Source organism: Schistocerca americana, chromosome 7, assembly GCF_021461395.2.
Source record: "Schistocerca americana isolate TAMUIC-IGC-003095 chromosome 7, iqSchAmer2.1, whole genome shotgun sequence".
NCBI lineage: Eukaryota > Metazoa > Arthropoda > Insecta > Orthoptera > Acrididae > Schistocerca > Schistocerca americana.
In genome coordinates this window covers 590,359,335-590,378,986 of record NC_060125.1, presented here as the reverse complement: position 1 = coordinate 590,378,986, position 19,652 = coordinate 590,359,335, and the positions used below count along the sequence as shown (strand labels likewise).

The window sequence follows — 19,652 nt, the reverse complement described above, 5'->3', positions numbered from 1 at the left end:
TTGACTCAATGCCCAGGCGTGTCAAGGCCGTTATTATGGCCAGAGGTGGTTGTTCTGGGTTCTGATTTCTCAGGATCTATGCACCCAAACTGCGTGAAATTGTAATCACATGTCAGTTCTAGTATAATATATTTGTCCAATGAATACCCGTTTATGATCTGCATATCTTCTTGGTGTAGCAATTTTAATGGCCAGTAGTGTAGAACGTCAGATTCGATCCCAGCGATCTCTGGTTTAGCCTCTTGAGGAATAATGTGCTGCCACTGCTCCACAACCGTTCAGACACCTCACTGAAAGTGTCCCCAGCAGAGTTAATTCGTCATAAATGGGAAGAGTGGACTCACCTCACATTATGTCCATTAAGTGTGCTTAGACACTTTTGATCCGATAGTGTACGGTGAAGATCTTGTGTACGAGTAAGGTGTGAAGTGCCTTGCAGGACAGTGTTTTCTGGCGGTCGCACGCAGGTGGGCGAGTCCCTGCTCGGCCCCAGCGCGGCCATTTTGGGCCTGCTGCGGCTGTGGCGCGCCCCGCCAGCGGCCAGTGGGGTACGCGTCTCTGACGGCGCCTGCCTGCTGCTGCTGGCCCTCTGCCCTCTGCTCATGGCCCTCAAGCTCACCACGGAGCGCTCGCACGACCTCCTGGATCTCACCTGGAACGTCTTCATTCTGTTCGCCAGCAGCCTCGTCTTTGTCAAGGTGAGGGCCACTCTTCGAAAGTGCCAATATACGCATTTCTTAAAGCACAAAACAAAGAGCATTGTTAGGCTAATGGGAAAAGTCGCACTTGGTTACATGCGCCACAAAGCAAACATAATATAAGATTTCTCACCTGATATTAAACCTCATAGTTGCTCGATGTTGGTTGAGTTGCAAGTGTTAAAGGATTTAACGAACATTTATGTCAAATAATGTACACCATACTGCAATAATTAACCTTTTCATGTTTGTTTACACTGAACAACCAAAGAAACTGGTACACCTGCCTAATATTGTGTAGGGTCCCCACAAGCACACAGAAGTGCCACAGTACGACGTGGCCTGGAGTCGACTAATGTCCAAAGTAGAGCCGAATGGAACTGACACGATGAATCCTTCAGGGCTGTCCATAAATCCGTAAGAGCACGAGGGGGCGGTGATCCCTTCTGAACAGCACGTTGGAAGGCATCCCAAATAAGTTCAATAATGTTCATGTCTGGGGAGTTTGGTGCCCAGCAGAAATGGTTAAACTCAGAAGTATGTTCCTGCGGCCACTCTGTAGCAATTACTTTGGATGTGTGGGATGTCGCATTGGCCTGCTGGAATTGCGCAAATCCGTCGGAATGCACGATAGACATGAATTCAAGCCGGTGATCAGAAAGGATGCTTACATATGTGTCACCTGTCACAGTCATATCTAAACATATCAGGGGTCTCATATCACCCCAACTGCACACGCCCCACACCATTACAGAGCCTCCATCAGCTTGAAAAGTCCCCTGCTGACATGCAGGGTCCATGGACTCATGAGGTTGTCTCCATACCCGCACACTTCCATCTGCATGATACAATTTGAAACAAGACTCGTCTGGCAAGACAACATGTTTCCAGTCATCTACAACCAATGTCGGTGTTGATGGATCCAAGCGAGTGTAAGGCTTTGTGTCGTGCCGTCATCAAGGGAACACGAATGGGCATTCGGCTGCGAAAGCCCGTATCGATGATGTTTCGTTGAATAGTTCAAACGCTGACACTTGTTGATGGCCCAGCACTGAAATCTGCAGCAATTTGCGTAAGGGTGGCCTTCTGCCATGCTGAACGATTTTCTTCAGTCGTCGTTAGTCCCGTTCTTGCAAGGTCTTTTTTTCCGGCCTTAGTGATGTCTGATATTTGATGTTTTACCGGATTCCTGATATTCATGGCACACTCATGAAATGGTCATACGGGAAAATCCCCACTTCATCACTGCCTCGGAGGTGCCGTGTTCCATCGCTCGTGGCTTGGTTCAAATGGCTCTGAGCACTATGGGACTCAACTGCTGTGGTCATAAGTCCCCTAGAACTTAGAACTACTTAAACCTAACTAACCTAAGGACAGCACACAACACCCAGCCATCACGAGGCAGAGAAAATGCCTTACCCCGCCGGGAATCGAACCCGGGAACCCGGGCGTGGGAAGCGAGAACGCTACCGCACGACCACGAGATGCGGGCCCATCGCTCGTGCGCCAGCTATAAAACCACGTCTGAAAACACTTAAATCTTGATAACCTGCCATTGTAGCAGCAGTAACTGATCTAACAACTGCGGCAGACGCTTATTGTCTTATGTAGGGATTGCCAACCGCAGTGCCGTGTTCTGCCTGTTTACATATCTCTGTATTTGTGTTCCCTGTCTGATGATCAGCTTCATCACAAGCAATTTGAACCAGATATGTGCTATAATGATTAATAGATACCATATCAAAAGGTTCTCCAGTGGCAGGCTACTATCATGCTCAAAGATATCCGAACGATCTGAATTCTGTTTCGGCCGATTTGTCTGCAGTTCACATAACCTGTCTTGCAGGTTCTCTTCTCTCTTTCTGGTACAGTTTGACTGTACAAAATTGTTACTCCAAGAGACCACAAGAGATAACTACCTTGCTTGGCTATCAGTACAGACGCAAATTAGTATAACAATAATACAAATATCACAAAACACATCATTTTAGAAATGACATAACATTAAGCTTGCAAACATAAATTTATTACAGTAAAAGACATTTCAAAAAGCAAGTTTCAACTTGAAAATACATTTTCACTGAACTGGACACTCCAGTGCAGCAATTATTGTTCCAGTTAATTAACCACGAACAATATTAAATATGGTTTCGATCACAAGTAATAAAGTATGGCATTACGTAAAATTTAGTTTTGGAGCAGATTCGAATACAACACCTAATAGGATTGTTAACTATGCACAATCAAATGTTAGAATCGTAATTTTTTCACCAATAGCTATCTGATTGAAATTGAAATGACGAGATGAAAAAGTTTTGGCCTACCTGGATTCGTGTCCGGCACCCATCGTCGTTGACTTCTAGTCAAGAATAGGCGTTGAAAGTCGGTTTATTTCACCAATGACGAGATGTGCACAGAACTGGAGATAACATGACGTAAAGTTCTGTGCTGGCTGGGAATCGAACCCTGCACGTATTACCGCCGTTGACTACACACGAAGAGATGTTGACTGTAGAATTAATTTTCACCAGTAACTAAGGATGGCATGTTTGAACCTGAAATGATATGACGAAACCAGTACCAATCATTGTTGTCTAACGCGTTGTGGTCGCGCGGTTATGTTCGTCCATTACCTGTACCTACCTGTGAACTCGTTGCGCCAGATCGCCAGTAGGAAAGCCGAGCAGAAACCTACCGTACTGCAACTCGCACCAGGCCGCATAGAACGTAACTATTCTAAGAATCTGGAATTTTGAATGACAGGTGGAAATACTGGCAAAAGATCGGTATATTCTGAAGCTCGATAACGTACAAGTTCACTGCCAAGCCTGTGCTAATCTTAACACAGTCATGCACAAACCCTTTCACCCGGAACCGCGCGACTGCTACGGTCGCAGGTTCGAATCCTGCCTCGGGCATGGATGTGTGTGATGTCCTTAGGTTAGTTAGGTTTAAGTAGTTATAAGTTCTAGGGGACTGATGACCACAGATGTTAAGTCCCATAGTGCTCAGAACCATTTGAACCATTTGAACGAATTGTTCTTAAATGAAATTAATCGGTGTATAATGCCCTCAAGTTATTAGTCACCGATCTGCTCAATTGCTGTCTTTTCTCAAGCACAAAATTACTTAAAAAATCCGTACTATCTAAAAAACACACCGGAATAAAAATATGCCTTCACTTCAAAACACTTTTGAAACATGTAGCACAACAAAAACCGACAAATTATAACTTTCTTCAGAGCCTATACTACACACGACCATACAACTGAAAGGCTGGGCTCCCACAACTTTAGACTGCTGTAAACATTCTATATCTCCAAGAGAAAAGATGCGCAAAGAATGCTCTGTTCTGATTGGTTAGTTTTCTTTAAGACCTATAGAAAAGCATTATTCTCCCACGTTAGTCCGCTCTTTTCATGACTAACTAATCAACAAATAACACACTTTTGAATTGTACTTTTTCCTTAAATAAATGTTTAGCATGCTAATATTTTGTTTATAATTTACATTATTAACTATTTTCATTTGCACTCGAATTAGCTTTCCTTTTACCATAAACGTACTTAACGTATTATGATACAAAATTCACCGTCGTCTGCATTCACACTGTCTTAAAACTTTCTCACACTAGTTCGTACAGCGTTCATCAGTAGAACGGTGATCTACATATATATTTTAGACCGCAGTCACGCATCATTCACACTACTAAAAGCATATACAAAACTGTACAAACACAAATAAATAAAAAAAGTCTTCAAGAAATAAACAGAACAACTCACAAAAACATTCTCTTGACCTGTTTTTTGAATGTCTGTGCACACTGCTGGACTCTGGTGGTCAAAATTATTAACTGCATTATAGTTCTTTCTGTTTAGTCCTGTCCGCTACTGTCCACTGGCAGATGAAAATTGGAACTACATATTCGACTGAACCAGCTTCAGACCATCTGTCACTGGGCACGCATGAGTCATTCTCCCGATACACAGGCTCTAGACAGGGGCGATAGAATGTGCCACGCCTCAACGTGCCGAGAAGTGTTAAAAATCACAACCATTTGTCACCTGTAGTTTGGTGCGCGGATGCTACATCTTGCAATGACATGATGAAAACCTTTGTGCAGGTCAGAACTCAAACCAACATTTGCGCTCTTCAGGGGGACGTTGAACAGTTCGAAATCTTTGAGAAACGGTGAAATGACGGGACTGCATCGTCTCAAAGGCGTTAAAGCCAGCGAAAGGAAAGATTTGAGTTCGAATCACAGTCCACCATCAACAGTTTCGGAATCTCAAATTCAGATACAATAAGAAATAAGTGACTGTCGATCTTACATGATGATTCGCTCTCCGCGCGGAGTGGCCGCGCGGTCTCAGCCGCCATGTAACGGATTGTGCGGCCCCTCACGCCGGAGGTCTGAGTCCTCCCTCACGCATGCGTGTGTGCGTTGTTCTTGGCATAAGTTAGTTTAAGTTAGTTCAAGTAGTATGTAAGTCTAGGGACTGATGACCTCAGCAGTTTGGTCCCTTAGGAATTCACACACATTGGAACATTTTAATGATTTGCTCATAAATAAAAAAAATCTCGTACAAGAAAAAAAATTCGTGACGGAGTTTCTACCTGGCGTGACTTCTGCCTTTGCCAGGATCCAACCTACGCCAACTCTACAAAAGTGCGTAGCGAAGGGATATCATGTTTTATGTGGATTAGGAACCACTGCGCATACCCTACAGTGTTCAACTTATGTTGTCTGAGTTAAAGAGGGTCTGCTTGTGCTCGTTAAAAATGCTTGCTTGACGTGTGGATCGAACTCGGACCTTAAGCATGCGCAGCTAGAACCATTCCCGTAGGCCACCAACCTACATATAGCAGTGGTTCCTGATAGTACCGTAAAGAAGGCTGCTCCACACCGAAAGAGAACTCTGTTTCTCTGGAGGTCGATTACAACCTGTACGATACATTCACTTCATTCACTGGACGAACTAGTGTGAGAAAGTTTTAAGACAATGTGAATGCAGACGACGGGGAATTTTGTATCGTTTTTCATCCACATTGATATTCACTAGCTGTGTACCAAGTGAGTGTTTTAGAGTAGATTTTTTAATCGCTGAGGTAAAGTCAAAAAAATGGTTCAAATGGTTCTGAGCACTATGCGACTTAACTGCTGAGGTCATCAGTCGCCTAGAACTTAGAACTAATTAAACCTAACTAACCTAAGGACATCACACACATCCATGCCCGAGGCAGGATTCGAACCTGCGACCGTAGCGGTCACGCGGTTCTAGACTGAAGCGCCTTTAACCGCACGGCCACACCGGCCGGCCGAGGTAAAGTCAAATAGTAGCCAGCTGCACGAACTGACAACGCGATAGGATGCGGAAATTTCTGCCAGAAGTGTTGTTTTCCACTTGTAATTCTGTTCTGATGTATGTATTTATGTCTGCTCATAAATACGGCGCAGAATACACGCAAAGGTCAGATATCGAGCACACACTCGTCTTTACATTTTTAATCCGCATTTCGTCTCATTTTATGTTAAGAGTATTGATGTATGTAATCCACCGGAGCAAATAGTACCAAAAAATGCGAGTAGGGCGCGCGGTCAGAGAGTTCCATACGTACTTGGTACATACGTACCAAATTTTTCTAATGGGCACTGGCATTTTTAAAATTCTTTTATATTTCAACTAATTAATTTTTTGTTTCCGTTTATGGGTCTCCTTGCGCCCCTATAGCCCTTCCTTACGCTCGCCTTCAGCGCAATCCAGAAGTTTCTTGAATGAAGTAATTAAATGATCTCTTCTTGAAATAAGGAGTAAAGTCTTTCTTGCTGAGAGCAAGAAATAAACGCCTACTACATGAGTAAAATGTTACAGGTGTAATGATAAAGCAGATTAAAAGCTGTACTCTTTGAAAATGTAAGACGCATTCTTGTGTTCTATAAGCGATCTCCTATATAGATGAGCTACAATTTCCTAAAATTCTCCCAGTGAACCGAAGTCAACAGTTCACCTTCCCTGCTACCATCTTTATGTGCTCGTTCCATTTCATACTGCTTTGCAACGTTACAGCTAGATATTTAATCGACGTTGCTGTGTCAAGCAGCAAGCTTCTAATGCTGTATTCGAACACTGCGGAATTTCTGTTTTCTTATTCATCTGCAATAACTTTTTTTTTTCTTTTTAGATTTAGAGCAAGCTGCTAATCACCACACCAACAAGAAATTTTCTCTAAGTCGTCTTGTATCCTCCTACAGTCACTCCACGATGACACCTTTTCGTAAACCACCGAGTCATCAGCCAACTGCATGCTTTAGGAGAAGGTACCGTAAAGTTCTCACTCCGAAAATTCTGCGAGCATTTCTTGCTGAAATATGTCGTAAATGGGTTATTCTCCGAAAATTCTGCGAGCATTTCTTGCTGAAATATGTCACAAATGGGTTATTCATGCTGGAACTGAAGTATTGGAAGGAGACATATTGAAATTACCGTACTGAACTTTTTGGAAGAAGGCGTTATGGTGTTCTTATTGCACAAAAGGTTCGTGCAGAACATTTGTCTTCCTCTAACTTCACACCCACTGCAGCAACACTTCACATAAATTCAAAGCAAGCTAAAAACTCGCTAAAACTGACAGGAGAAGTACGACCCTTTTGCAAAGCTCACACTCATTCGGCCAAAGACTACAACATAGTGAGTGACAATCAATAGCGTAGCAACAACTTAAAGCAAGGTAATGGTCATTTTACATGAAATCGAGATTAAAATGCTGAAAACTGCAGAAAGAGAAACAAGTTCTCGTGTTCTAGCTGCAAGAAAAAACTTTTTAAAGCTATATATACTGACACTGCTACCTCTACTTCATCTTCTTAGCAAGTTATTACTACTTCTTTAGGGAAAAACCAACGTAAGTTCAGCAGTTTTTACTTATCTTCAGACATCTTGAGTTTCCGTCAGTGGACCCAGAGGATTAAGCAGACTTGCTTCCTGCATTCAGAATAATGTAATAAGTTAAGCTTCTTTTGCAAGTTCCTCATTGATGAACTAGACTTAGAAACAATGGAACATTGTGACATATCTGTCAGTGCCTTTGAAGTGCCACCCGCAACTTCAATTCTTGTGGTCTCTACAGTGGAAACACTTATTCACCACCAACACTACCAATCAGACTCAACCCAAAACCAATGCTGAACCCTGCCTGACGCATTTCACTCCTCCATCAACTGTGATCCACCCCACAGTCCCCAAATCACCCCTGCTAATATTCCAGAATTTCTCAACCTTAAAGCTTCTCTCACCCCCATTCGCCAAATCCTTCAACATGCAAGCTAACCTCACATTCTCAGAAAGAGCCACAATACACCACCTTAAAACTGATCCCAAGCTTATAATCCTATCTGCTGATAAGGCCTTCACTATTGTGTTTTTAACTGCAGGGATTAACAGGTGAAAGGACTCCACCAGCTGTCAGTTTCATCCATCTACAAATCCTGCCACGGTGACCCCATTCCAGAAATCCAACAGGACTCCAATCTCTCCACAAATCCTTAGGCCCTCTCCACAAATCCTTAGGCCTATCTTAGAACCTCTCACCTGGGTCTGTCACTCTCCTTACCTGTACCATTCCCTGCACTCCTACTTTTTACGTGCTTCCTAATGTCCATAAACCCAACCAACCAAGATGACCCATTGTGGCTGGTTACTGTACCCCCACTGAGAGCATCACTATGCTCAGAGACCAACACCTTCAGCCTATTACCCACAGTCTACCCTCCTATATAAAAGACATCAACAATTTCCTCCACCAGCTCTCCACAATTCCTGTTCCTTTACCCCATGGTGCCCTGCTCCTCACTATTGATGCCCTCTCCCTTTTTACTAATATCCCTAATGCCCCAATTCTTGCTGCTATTGAACACTACCTTTCCTAATGCCCAACAGACATGAAACCTGCAACCTCCTTCCTGGTCACCATGACCAACTTCATCCTCTCCCACAATTACTTCACCTTTGAAATCACCACCTACAAATAAATCCGGGGTACGGCAATGGGCACCCACACAGCACTACCCTATGCCAACCTATTCATGGGTCATCTAGAAGAATCCTTTCTAACCATCCACAGACCAAACCCCTAACTTGGTTCAGCTTGATTGACAACATCTTCATGACTTGGATCGAGGGTGAGGACACCCTATCCACATTCCTCCAGAAGCTCAATAACTTCTCTCCCATTCGCTTTACCTGGTCCTCCTCAACCCAACAAACCACCTTCCTCATTGCTGACCTCCACCTCAGAGATGGCTACATCTTTACTTCCATCCATATCAAACCTACTAACCACCAGCAATTCCTCCACTTTGACAGCAGCCACCCATTCCATACCAAGAAGTTCATTCCATACAATCTAGCCACCCATGGCTTTCACATCTGTAGTGACAAGCAGCCCTCTCCAAATATACCAAGGGTCTCACTGAGGCCTTCACAGACCGAAATTACCCTCCCAACTGTGTACAGGAACAGATCTCCTGTGCCTAATCTCTCCAATGACCCACTAGCTCCCAAAGTTATGACTCAGTACTACACAGGACTGGAGCAACTACATCACATTCTCTGCTAAGGTTTTAACAACCTCATCGTGTCCTGAAATGAGGAATATCATACCAACTATCCTTCCCTACTGTGGTATTCCACTGCCCACCAAACCTACACAATATTCTTGCCCATCCCTACATTACCCTTGCTCCCAACCCTTTGCCTCATGGGTCATATCCCTGCAATAAACCTAGATGCAAGACCTGTTACATGCATCCTCCCACCACCGTCTTGTCCAATTTGGTCAGAAACATCACACAGTACTACCTGTGAAAGCAGTCATGTGATCTACAATCTAAGCTGCACCCACAGTGCTGCATTTTATGTGGGCATAACAACCAATAAGTGACTGTCCACATGAATGGCCACCAATAAGCTGAGGCCCAGAGACAACTGTATCAGTAAACAGGGCCCAAATGAAACCCAGATAGCTAACTTGACAATAAAGGGCTGTATCTCATCTAGTTACTTCTGTAGATCTAAACATAAAGGTGATGGAGTTTCCATATATATTAAAACAGGAAAGCCCCTAAAAACTGCAAACAGTAAAGGTGTGAAATTGCCTATAGCTAGAGAAAAAGACTTTGAAATTGCTGGTGTAGTGACTGATGACTTTAGATTGTTTGTGTGTGTGTACAGATCACCAAGTGGCAAGATTAGCATTTTTCTGAACAAAGTGACCAACTTACTGAGAATGAATATGAAGAAACTTCAATATTGACAAGGGGAAAAAATCAAAACCAAGACAAGATTCTGAAGAATTGTTAATACAATACAATATGGAGGCAATGATACCTGAACCAACAAGAGTGACTTCTCTTGTCAGTTATTGATATTACTAGGTCTAACTATGAGTCACATGTAGTACAGACAGAAATATCTGATCATTATGGACAGCTGATCTGCTTCTGCAGGAGTAAGGACATAATATCTGAACCAAATCAAACAACCAAAGAAATCAGGAACATCAGTGAACAAAATGTTAACATCTTGAGAACAATATTAAGCAGGGAAACCTGTAATTAAGCCCTATAGATGCAGAATGTAACTGAAAAATATGATTCCTTTAGTACAACTACTAAACATCATTTTAATGTAGCATTCCCCAAAGTAAAGAGGCAAGAAAAGATGCAGGATCAGACAAGGTGGATTACCAGTGAAATAACAGAACTGCGAAGGAAGCTGCAGAATCTGAGACAGAGGGGTCAAGCAGAAAATCATAAAATGCTACAAAAGAAGGAAAGGAAAATAGCACAAGAGGCAAAAATGAGAGCAATTAATGCTTCCATGGTGAACTCAAGAAACAAGGCAGCTTGGAATGCAATTAGTGGTGAAAGACAAGAAAAAGCTGGATAAACAAAGAAACAGATTCAGGTCAATGAAAATAAACAACACAGTGGTTACAGATGGTACAGAGATAGCTAACATACTCAATGATAACTGTATAAATGTGGTAGGGAACTAAAAATTGGAAAGAAATAGTCCACAAAAGAAGGTTACTAAGATATCGCAAAAATCAAGCAGAACCATGCTCTTGAAATCAGTCACAGAAGCTGAACTGAGGAAAACTATACAGAAGCTGAAGTCCAAGGAATCAGCTGGTGATGATGAGATACTGAATCATGTAACAAAACAAGTAAGTGAGAAATAATCTCACCATTGCTGGACATAGCAAACAGCTCTCTAAAAGATGGAATTTTTCCAGAAAAACAAAAGATAAGTAGGGTGGTACCAGTGTACAAAAAAGGAGATAAGGACGATCTCAACAACTACAGGCCAGTATCACTGACATCAAGTTTCTAAAAAATCTTGAAAATGCATATGTATCATAAATTAATTGATTACCTGGACAAATACAACATTCTCATACAAACACAGCATGGTTTCAAAAGAGTAGATCTACAGAATCAGCATTTGCCAGTCTGACAGAATATATTATGCAGTCCTTAGATGAAAAACAAGTTGTATCAGCAATGTTTTTGGATCTCTCCAAAGCATTTGACACTATTGACCATGAAATACTAAAAAGAAAATTGGAAAACTGTGATATTCAATGGGAAACACGGAAGCAGATAGAATCATACCTATGGAACAGGAAGCAATATGTACCAGTAGTGGATGCATATCAGACATCAAAACCATGAAATATGGAGTGCCGCAGAGACAGATAATGGGGTCATTGCTGTTTAATCTGTTGTTAATGACATAAATGTTGAAGAGAAAATATTGTATCAGATGACATGACAATACTGAACAATGACCAAACTATGGCACAGCTTGAGAAAAGAGCATACATATCTGCAAACACCACATCTCAACAGCTCCTGGAAAATAGACTTGTTATAAACTTAAAAAAATACTATGTATGCAGTGTTCAGAAATAGAGAGAAGTCTGTGCACGTGGGTTTAGAGGTGGATGAAACAAGACTAGAAGAAGTAAAATTGACTAGATTCTTGGGTATTACTGTGATTAACAAGCTGAAATAGAAACAACATATTAATCCTGCCTGTAAGAAACTCAGCTCCATCATATTTATAATGAGGCAGCTAGCACAGTATGCAGACAAACAGATTCTATGAAACTTCCTGGCAGATTAAAACTGTGATCCAGACCAAGACTTGAACTCAGCACCATTGCCTTTTGTGTGCCAGTGCTTCTGCACACAGTATACCATGGACACTCTGAACCATACCTGCAGTATGGACTGGTAGTGTGGGGAAACTCGAACATTCAAGAAATAAAAAGTGTGTTCACATTACAAAAAAAGCAGCCAAAATAATATTAAGAAGAAAGACTTCTGAAACATGCAGAAACTGCTTCAAAAGACTAGGCATCTTAACTTTTTCCTTCTTTTACATATATAAAACTGTACTACATGTCACAAAAGATAGTCCAGAGTGGACTAAAAATACTGGTGTAAACACCCACAACACACAGAGGAAGAATGACATACAAAGCATACTCCACTGACTGGCAATGCTTGAAAAAGGACCCCAATACACAGTCATCAAATTATTAAGAAGTTTGCCTAAAAAACTGCGTGACAAGGTGCATGACGCTAAGTTTCTAAAGAACCTAAAAGACTACCTAGTGGAAAAGGAATTTTACACTGTTGATGATTCCAGCTCACATTAAACTTGTAAATATTGTTAATTACAATCAATAATGTTAGGGTTAGGAAGTATGTGATAATGATGGGTTATGTATTTTTGATATATCCTATACTACATGTATGTTCACTGTACACCATGTAATCCTACAGGATCAAATAAAATTCAATTCAACCACCAATTGCTGAGCACTCTGACCAACACAGCATTCATACTTTAGAAGAAGGCCTTTTGCCCAAAAGCTCACTTATTTAGGATCCTTTTTGATGTTCATGTCTGCCACTCAGTATCTCCACTATTTGGTGAATAATAATCTATCCTTTTCATAATATTGTCAACCACATAGTAATGTAGATATAAGCATAAAAAAGCACATACTTTTGATAACAGAGCAAAGAAACACAGCAAATAATCATTTGATGATGATCAACATCTTGAAAACAATATGGTGCGTAGTTTACAAAATAAATAATAACCAAGGCTGTAAGTTCTCAGACTACATTTTATAATGTCAGTGATGCAATAAATAACCAATATTTATAGCTTTTGACTCACCAATTTATAGCACTAATGGTAGAATTCCATCCAGTTCCCCGTTGTCACTGTTGTCAGAATCAGTGCTAAAACATCTTTATCATTGTTATCACCAGGCCAAATCATTAGTTTTTCATGGTCACTGATGATACCTTCCATTGTCCATGCTGCTTGGATAAGTTTTTTGGCATGCTCAACTTTCTTTTCCAGAGCTCCACAAAACAGCCTTCCACCTATACTATTTTAAAGGACTTGTTGTTGTTCCTGCTGTGGATCTTCACATCGCTCCATACTAACTCACTGTGGTTGAAATGGCAGTCACATGGTAGTACCCTTATCAAAGTATGATGCTGTTCCTTGGTGATTCCATCTAGTACATATATAGGCATTGTAGGCTTATTTGTTTCACAAGCAAATATAACAGAAGCTCTGCCATACTCACATCAGCAGTAATATTTCACATCTGTAACCACTGCACCAGAACTTCTTTATGGTCATTTGTGGTTAGGGTTTTGTTCAGTATTACTGAATGCTGTGGAGCATTGTACACTACAGTTGTAGTAGGTACAGGACCATTCAAAAAATCGTGAATGACCCATGTTTTCATGGTAATCACCTGTCTCGTTGGACCTAAAAACTAAAAGTGCATCAGGAACAAAGCCACTGGATGAGCCTGCACGTGCAATTAATCTCTAGTTCCTCTTCCCATGGCTGATGACTACTACTGCTTGGGTTGTCACCCTCCCAGCATTTACTGACAGCTCCCCCAGTGTTAATCTACATTTCATCTAATCACATTACTGAATGTATGTCTTTGCCCACAATTTTGTGCAAGAGTATGCTTTCAGCCTTAACAATGTCTGCCTTTTCTAACAGAACTTTTCAATCATCTAGAACTTTGTAACACAAACTCATACTTTTCAGCACAATTTTAGTGACATTTTCCCACCCCTGAAAAGTTTACTTTCTTTTAATGACCTTAGAAATTTTGGTACAGTAGGATACTATTTCCTGCTGTAGTAAGCATATATGCCATGGTGTCAGTGGTATACAATATGAGATACATGTGCCTCCCATCAGGTATACATGGTTATGGTGTATTACAACAGAGAAAGAGAGAGAGAGAGAGAGAGAGAGAGAGAGAGAGAGAGAGAGATGAGTTGTTAGATATGATCTTGTGGAGCGGGAGGATGGTGTGAGGAGGATGAGGAGCGAGGGAGGTATTATTACTAAGTCAGCGTTGTTCACCAGCCATGGCCAGGCAGATTGCTTTACATCTTACTGATTATCTATTACAGCTACTACTAAATCTAAGATAACAGACAAGATGTTCTAACAGAACTTTTCAATCATCTAGAACTTTGTAACACAAACTCATACTTTTCAGCACAATTTTAGTGACATTTTCCCACCCCTGAAAAGTTTACTTTCTTTTAATGGTTATAAACAACACTTTACAGCTCTTCATATTTCCAGTTTGTTGCTTCACACGTGGCAGCATCATGTTGAGCAGTCTACAATTCCAATTGTAGAGAAAAATTGATTTACAGAATATAGTGGCTGCTGCATGGGCACATGTATCAGTCTAGCTCTGAACATCCTAAGTGGCAATGTTCGAACATCTGGTGACAGGTGGTTGACCACTTTCCAGGCTACTGTGGGAAACCTATCCAGTGTTTGCATAGGCGACAGTTTGGAATATCAATGTCAGCTTTATGTATGGTGTTGTAATAGTGAATCTCTTGTCTCTTGCACGAGGATCCTAGGCTACAGAGTTGAAGAAATCATTACACCCAACTGCTTGAAAATGTATCTGCAGTGGTCAAACTTATTGCTGGTAGATATTATTCTTACAGCCCTCATTTGTAGGAGCAATATGTTTTTACTTCCAGTAGAGTGTCCCTGCAGCAGCGATCCATGTGTGATGTGGCTGTGGAACAGTGCATAATATACTGCAATTAAGTACTGATCTGTTATCATACATTTGAGCTCCCCGAGGAGGTAAATTAGTCTTGACAGTTTGAAACACATATTGTGCAGTGTGTTTGATTGTCAACTGTGATTCCTGGAAGTTTTCCGGTATAAACATTTGCTATGGGTCCACAGCCGCCAAAGATGCATTATATTTTCTGGATTTTATTTTCATTTAATTTCATTTTGTTTGCTTCGAACCGCTTTTTGGCTACTTCAAACAAAATGTCAACATCCTTTAGTGTTTTCTACAATTAGTCATTAATGTTGTACCATCTGCAAAAAGCAGGGAATGACCATCACAGTTTAAAGTCATTGACAAATATTAAAAAGAGCAGAGGACCAATTTCAGAGCCCTGTGGTACACTGTGTTCAAGTACCATTTCACAAGACATTGGTTTCTGGATACGAATATGACGTCCTTTCATGATTTTTCAGACTTTAGATATTAACTGATTGATGACAGCATGGAATGTGTTAAAGATGTGGATAAAATAAAATTGAATTAATTATTGTGCTTTGGATAAGACAGAATTTTCCCACCAATGTTGATTATTCAGAATGGATCTGCATTCGCTGTAGTCTAGTATAGTGCAATGTCATCTGCAGCATCTGTTCTGCCCTGGCAAAGCAGGTGGCATGCTTCGTTCACCAGCGAGCAGCCATGCAGGAAGCGGTGCAGCTGCTGCTGAGCTGCAGGAACTGCCATTATGGTGGAGACAGTGGCAGTGCCACACGGCACTCCTACCAGAGGCTTGGGCGCACCATCTATTTTGGCATACAGGTCAGTAGTTAGCAGTCATCAGGTATGGCACACACAATTCACGATTTGCATTCGCTCGAGACTTATGTGTCACAACATGCTAAATCTACAAGCCACCAGAAGCAGACCTTCAGCATCAGTCCTCAGCAACTGCTGATGGTCACATGTAGCACATATGGACTGATCAGCTCTATAGCAAAGCAGGCCATGAAAATGATTTGTAAGCCCACCAGGAAAAATATACATCATTCACTGGTGCCACCTGGTGTGTATAATTTTTGCGATTGTGGCCAAGAACGTATAGAACCATGAAAAAAAGTATTAACACCTGTTTAGCCAGACACTTACATTCTTAAAGTGTTTATTAATGATTCAATATTAACACCTGTTTAGCCAGACACTCATATTCTACTGTATTTATTAATGATTCTGTCAACAGTCTTTGAACTGTGCATTGCAGGTGTCATTCAACTACGTTTGGTGGGTGCTTTGAAGCCAGCAGCTATGGGATTGATTGATTGATTTCTTTATTAATCCATGTAACAATTTACGTTGTGTGGATTTCGTCAGCAAAATCATATACAATACAATATACCCACAATTATACACATATTTTTGTATTTACACACATTTTTGAGGTATCTTAAATTAGTTTTATATCCTTGTGTAATTTGTAATTTTCTTATAGTACTGTACAATTTTTGATTTCATATTATAACTATTTCCTCATGTATTACAATGCAGGCTACTTTAATTACACTACATGTTTTAATTCAGATAGTCCATTACTGCGTAATAACTTTTATTTAATAAAAAAAATTTTAGTTTCGTTTTGAACTGTCCGATTGTGTCAACATCTTTTATTTTTTGGGGTAATTTATTATATAATTTAACAGCATTGTACAACAAGCTCTGCTGAGTTTTAACTTTATTTTTCCTCTCTAGATGCAGATTGTATTGGTTTCTAGTTTCATAGCTGTGTACTAAAGAATTTTTCATATAGCAGTCAATATTTTTTTTTTACATACATAACACTTTGTAAAATGTATTCACAGGGGACAGCTAGGATTTCCAGCTTTTGGAAATGTTCAAGGCAGTGAGCCCAGGTTGTTTGGGTTTGTAGATAATAGGAAGAAGGTAAAAGATGGGGGTGCATGGTTTGTGTTGGGTGAGAAGTTTTATGGATTGAGGTATTAGTACTTGTGAGGGGCCTGAGATTTTAAGGAGGGATTTCAGGTCAGTGTGAATCACAGGGATGGCATCTTGAAGACAGATGCTGTATGTAGAGGTGTCAGACAGCTGGCGTAGACCTCCACTAACATACTCCTGTCGGTAAGGTACCACAGGGGTAGATCCTTTGTCTGCTGAAAGGAGCCATCAGCTTTTAGGGAATGACTAGCATGGAGCTCTGCATAGGAGGGGTTTGGGTCATATTGTAGGGATCTGGGGGAGGGTTGTGAAGCAATGCTGGATGTGAAGAATTCTTAGAAGGCTTGTAAAGGATGGTTTTGAGGTAGTGGTAGTGGATCAAGGTCAGAACTGTTCAAGACAGGGGTGAACGTCAGGTTTGTTGTTGCAAAGGTTTCGGGGTTGGGCTGCAAAGTGATATTTCCAGTTGACATTATGTGTGAAGGAAAGTAGGTCCTTCACCAAAGCAGCATGATTAAATGTAGGTTTAGAGCTGAAAGTGAGACTCTTGGATAATACAGATTATTTCAGGAAGGGAGAGTGCTTTAGATGAGAAGCTGGGAATACTGTACTGTTGTGACTCGTTCTTGTGATTATAAGTTATTATTGATCTGGGAGGCAGTGCTGAGGGCTGGGGGATGTTAAGGAGTTTTGCCAAGCTCAGTGTATAGAAAAGAAGTGGTGGCTGATGATGTGGATTTTTAGGGAGCTGCAGAGGGACAGGAAGGGAAACACCACTATTGAGATAGCTTAGGAGATGGTGGGATACTTTTTTTAGGTCAAGTCTGGCATGTTGTTGCTGTTTGAAGTTGACTAGGCAGATGACACCATTCAAGGAAACATAAGGGGCAGATAACTGCAGGATTTTGTAGGAGAGAAGTCTGGTGGACTGGGATGTGGCAGATGAGGCATGTAGGGTAAGTAAAAGAGATTGCTGTATCTGAAACTGTGAAAGAGGCTGGTGTAGACTAGGACTACATCCAGAAACAGTTACTTCCAGTGTTCAGCCTTTGGGAGAAACTCCAAAGGACAGCAGTATCTGGGATCTTAGTTTTGAGAGTGGAAAAGCATGTTTTCGCTGTCCCCCTCCCACCTCTATCACATACAATGCATTTAGCTTTTAGCTCTTATTAACTCATGTACAGTGTTTCAGCAGTAATCTCTATCTTCCATATTACCCTATTTTTCACCTTTAAGCTCTCAGGTTTTCAAATTTCATCTGTAGCAGTTCCCAACTATCGGTCTTTCCTTCTCATCCTGTCTGGGAAGTCTCCCTTGACCCAGGATTCTGGGTGACTTTCTCAAACTCTACCTTTTTTCTAAACCTTACCAGTCCTTTTCCTTAACCCTTCTTCTTTTTCATTCAACCCTTCTGCCAGAAGAAGGAGCCACTGGCTCTGAAAGCTTGCATATATAATACTTTTCGCACGTGTATTCTCCTGCCGCCACTTGGTGAATACATTTTTTATTCATCCAATTACATTATATTTCCCCCAATTATGTAAGCTTCTGCACCCTTATATTTCTTGTCTAACAATTCCTGCTTTGTCACTGTGCACTTCGTGACAATCCCATTTTCTAAATGTCAGTATTCTCTGTGTCTTCTCAATTTTCTGCTTTTTTTTATAACATCTCTTTTCATCTGTTAGATTCAATGTCACATGTGTTATCCAAGGATATCTGCTTGGTTTTATCATTTTCCTGTTTGATCCTCTGCTGTATTCACTACTCCATCTTTCAAGACTCCCCATTTGTCTTCTTCTGTGTTCCTTGCCCCTGTTTCAGTCAATTGTTTTCTTATGCTTCCTTTGAAATTCTTGGCCACCTCTGGTTCTCTCAACTCATCTAGGTCCCATCTCCTTAACTGCAGTTCATAACCAATAAACTGTAGTCAGAATCCACATCTGCCCCTAGAAACATTTTGCAGTTTAGAATCTGGTTTCAAAATCTCTGTCTCGCCATAATGTAATCTATTTGAAACCTTCTTGTCTCCAGTCTTTTCCATATATACAATTTTCTTTCATGATATTTAAACCACCTACTACTACTGATTAAATTATGACGGTGGTTAGAAAAGTTCTCAGAACCACCACGAGAGGTCAGCACTAGCGCAATGAGTTGTTCACGTGATATTCATTGGACTGTTGCCTGTAAACATGTGCCATGTCAGTGCTCTTGGAAGAGACCTGTGGCAGTGATGTGGCTCTGAGTTCCCGTCTAGTGATTTTCAAAGAGGGAAAAAAATCGAGATTGAAGCATTGATTAAGTATTTCGTAAAGAAAGGTATGAAAGCTAAGGACAACCATGCCGATTTCCAGAACAAACTGGGGTACTCTGTTTCTTCATATTCAACTGTTGCCAAGTGGACAAATGAATTTAAATTTGGTCAGGAGAGCTTAGATGAAGATCCGTGCTGTGGTTGGCCAAGATGTGTCACTCCCTCAGAAATCATTGCAAAAGTGCACAAAATGGTAATGGAGGATTGCCAATTGAAAGTATGTGAAACTACTCACGCATGCCAGATGTCAAGTGAAATGGTGTATCACTTTTTAACTGAAGAATTAGAAATGAAAACAAATTATCTGCAAGATGAGAATGGACATATCGGAACAATGTTTGGCCCATTTTAAGAGAAACAAACAAGATTTTTTGTGCCAGTTTGTAACCACAGATAAAACAGTGGAAACATGCTGATTCTCCGTCACCAAAGAAAGCAAAGACAATTCCTTCAGCAGCAAAGGTCATGGCATCTGTGTTCTGGGATGTGAAGGAGATTCTATTTTTAAATTATCTCCC

The 19,652-nt window shown here is 40.9% G+C and overlaps 1 protein-coding gene across 1 annotated transcript in view; it reads left to right on the top strand.

Annotated features, from left to right (window-relative positions):
- The window catches only part of LOC124623109 (odorant receptor 4-like), a 117,186-nt gene that overhangs the window by 12,501 nt on the left and 85,033 nt on the right, over positions 1-19,652 (top strand). Inside the window, exons 2-3 of the mRNA XM_047148898.1 lie at positions 468-698; positions 15,540-15,689. Of these exons, the coding sequence (XP_047004854.1) occupies positions 468-698; positions 15,540-15,689 (381 nt within the window). The remainder of the gene's footprint in view (positions 1-467; positions 699-15,539; positions 15,690-19,652) is intronic.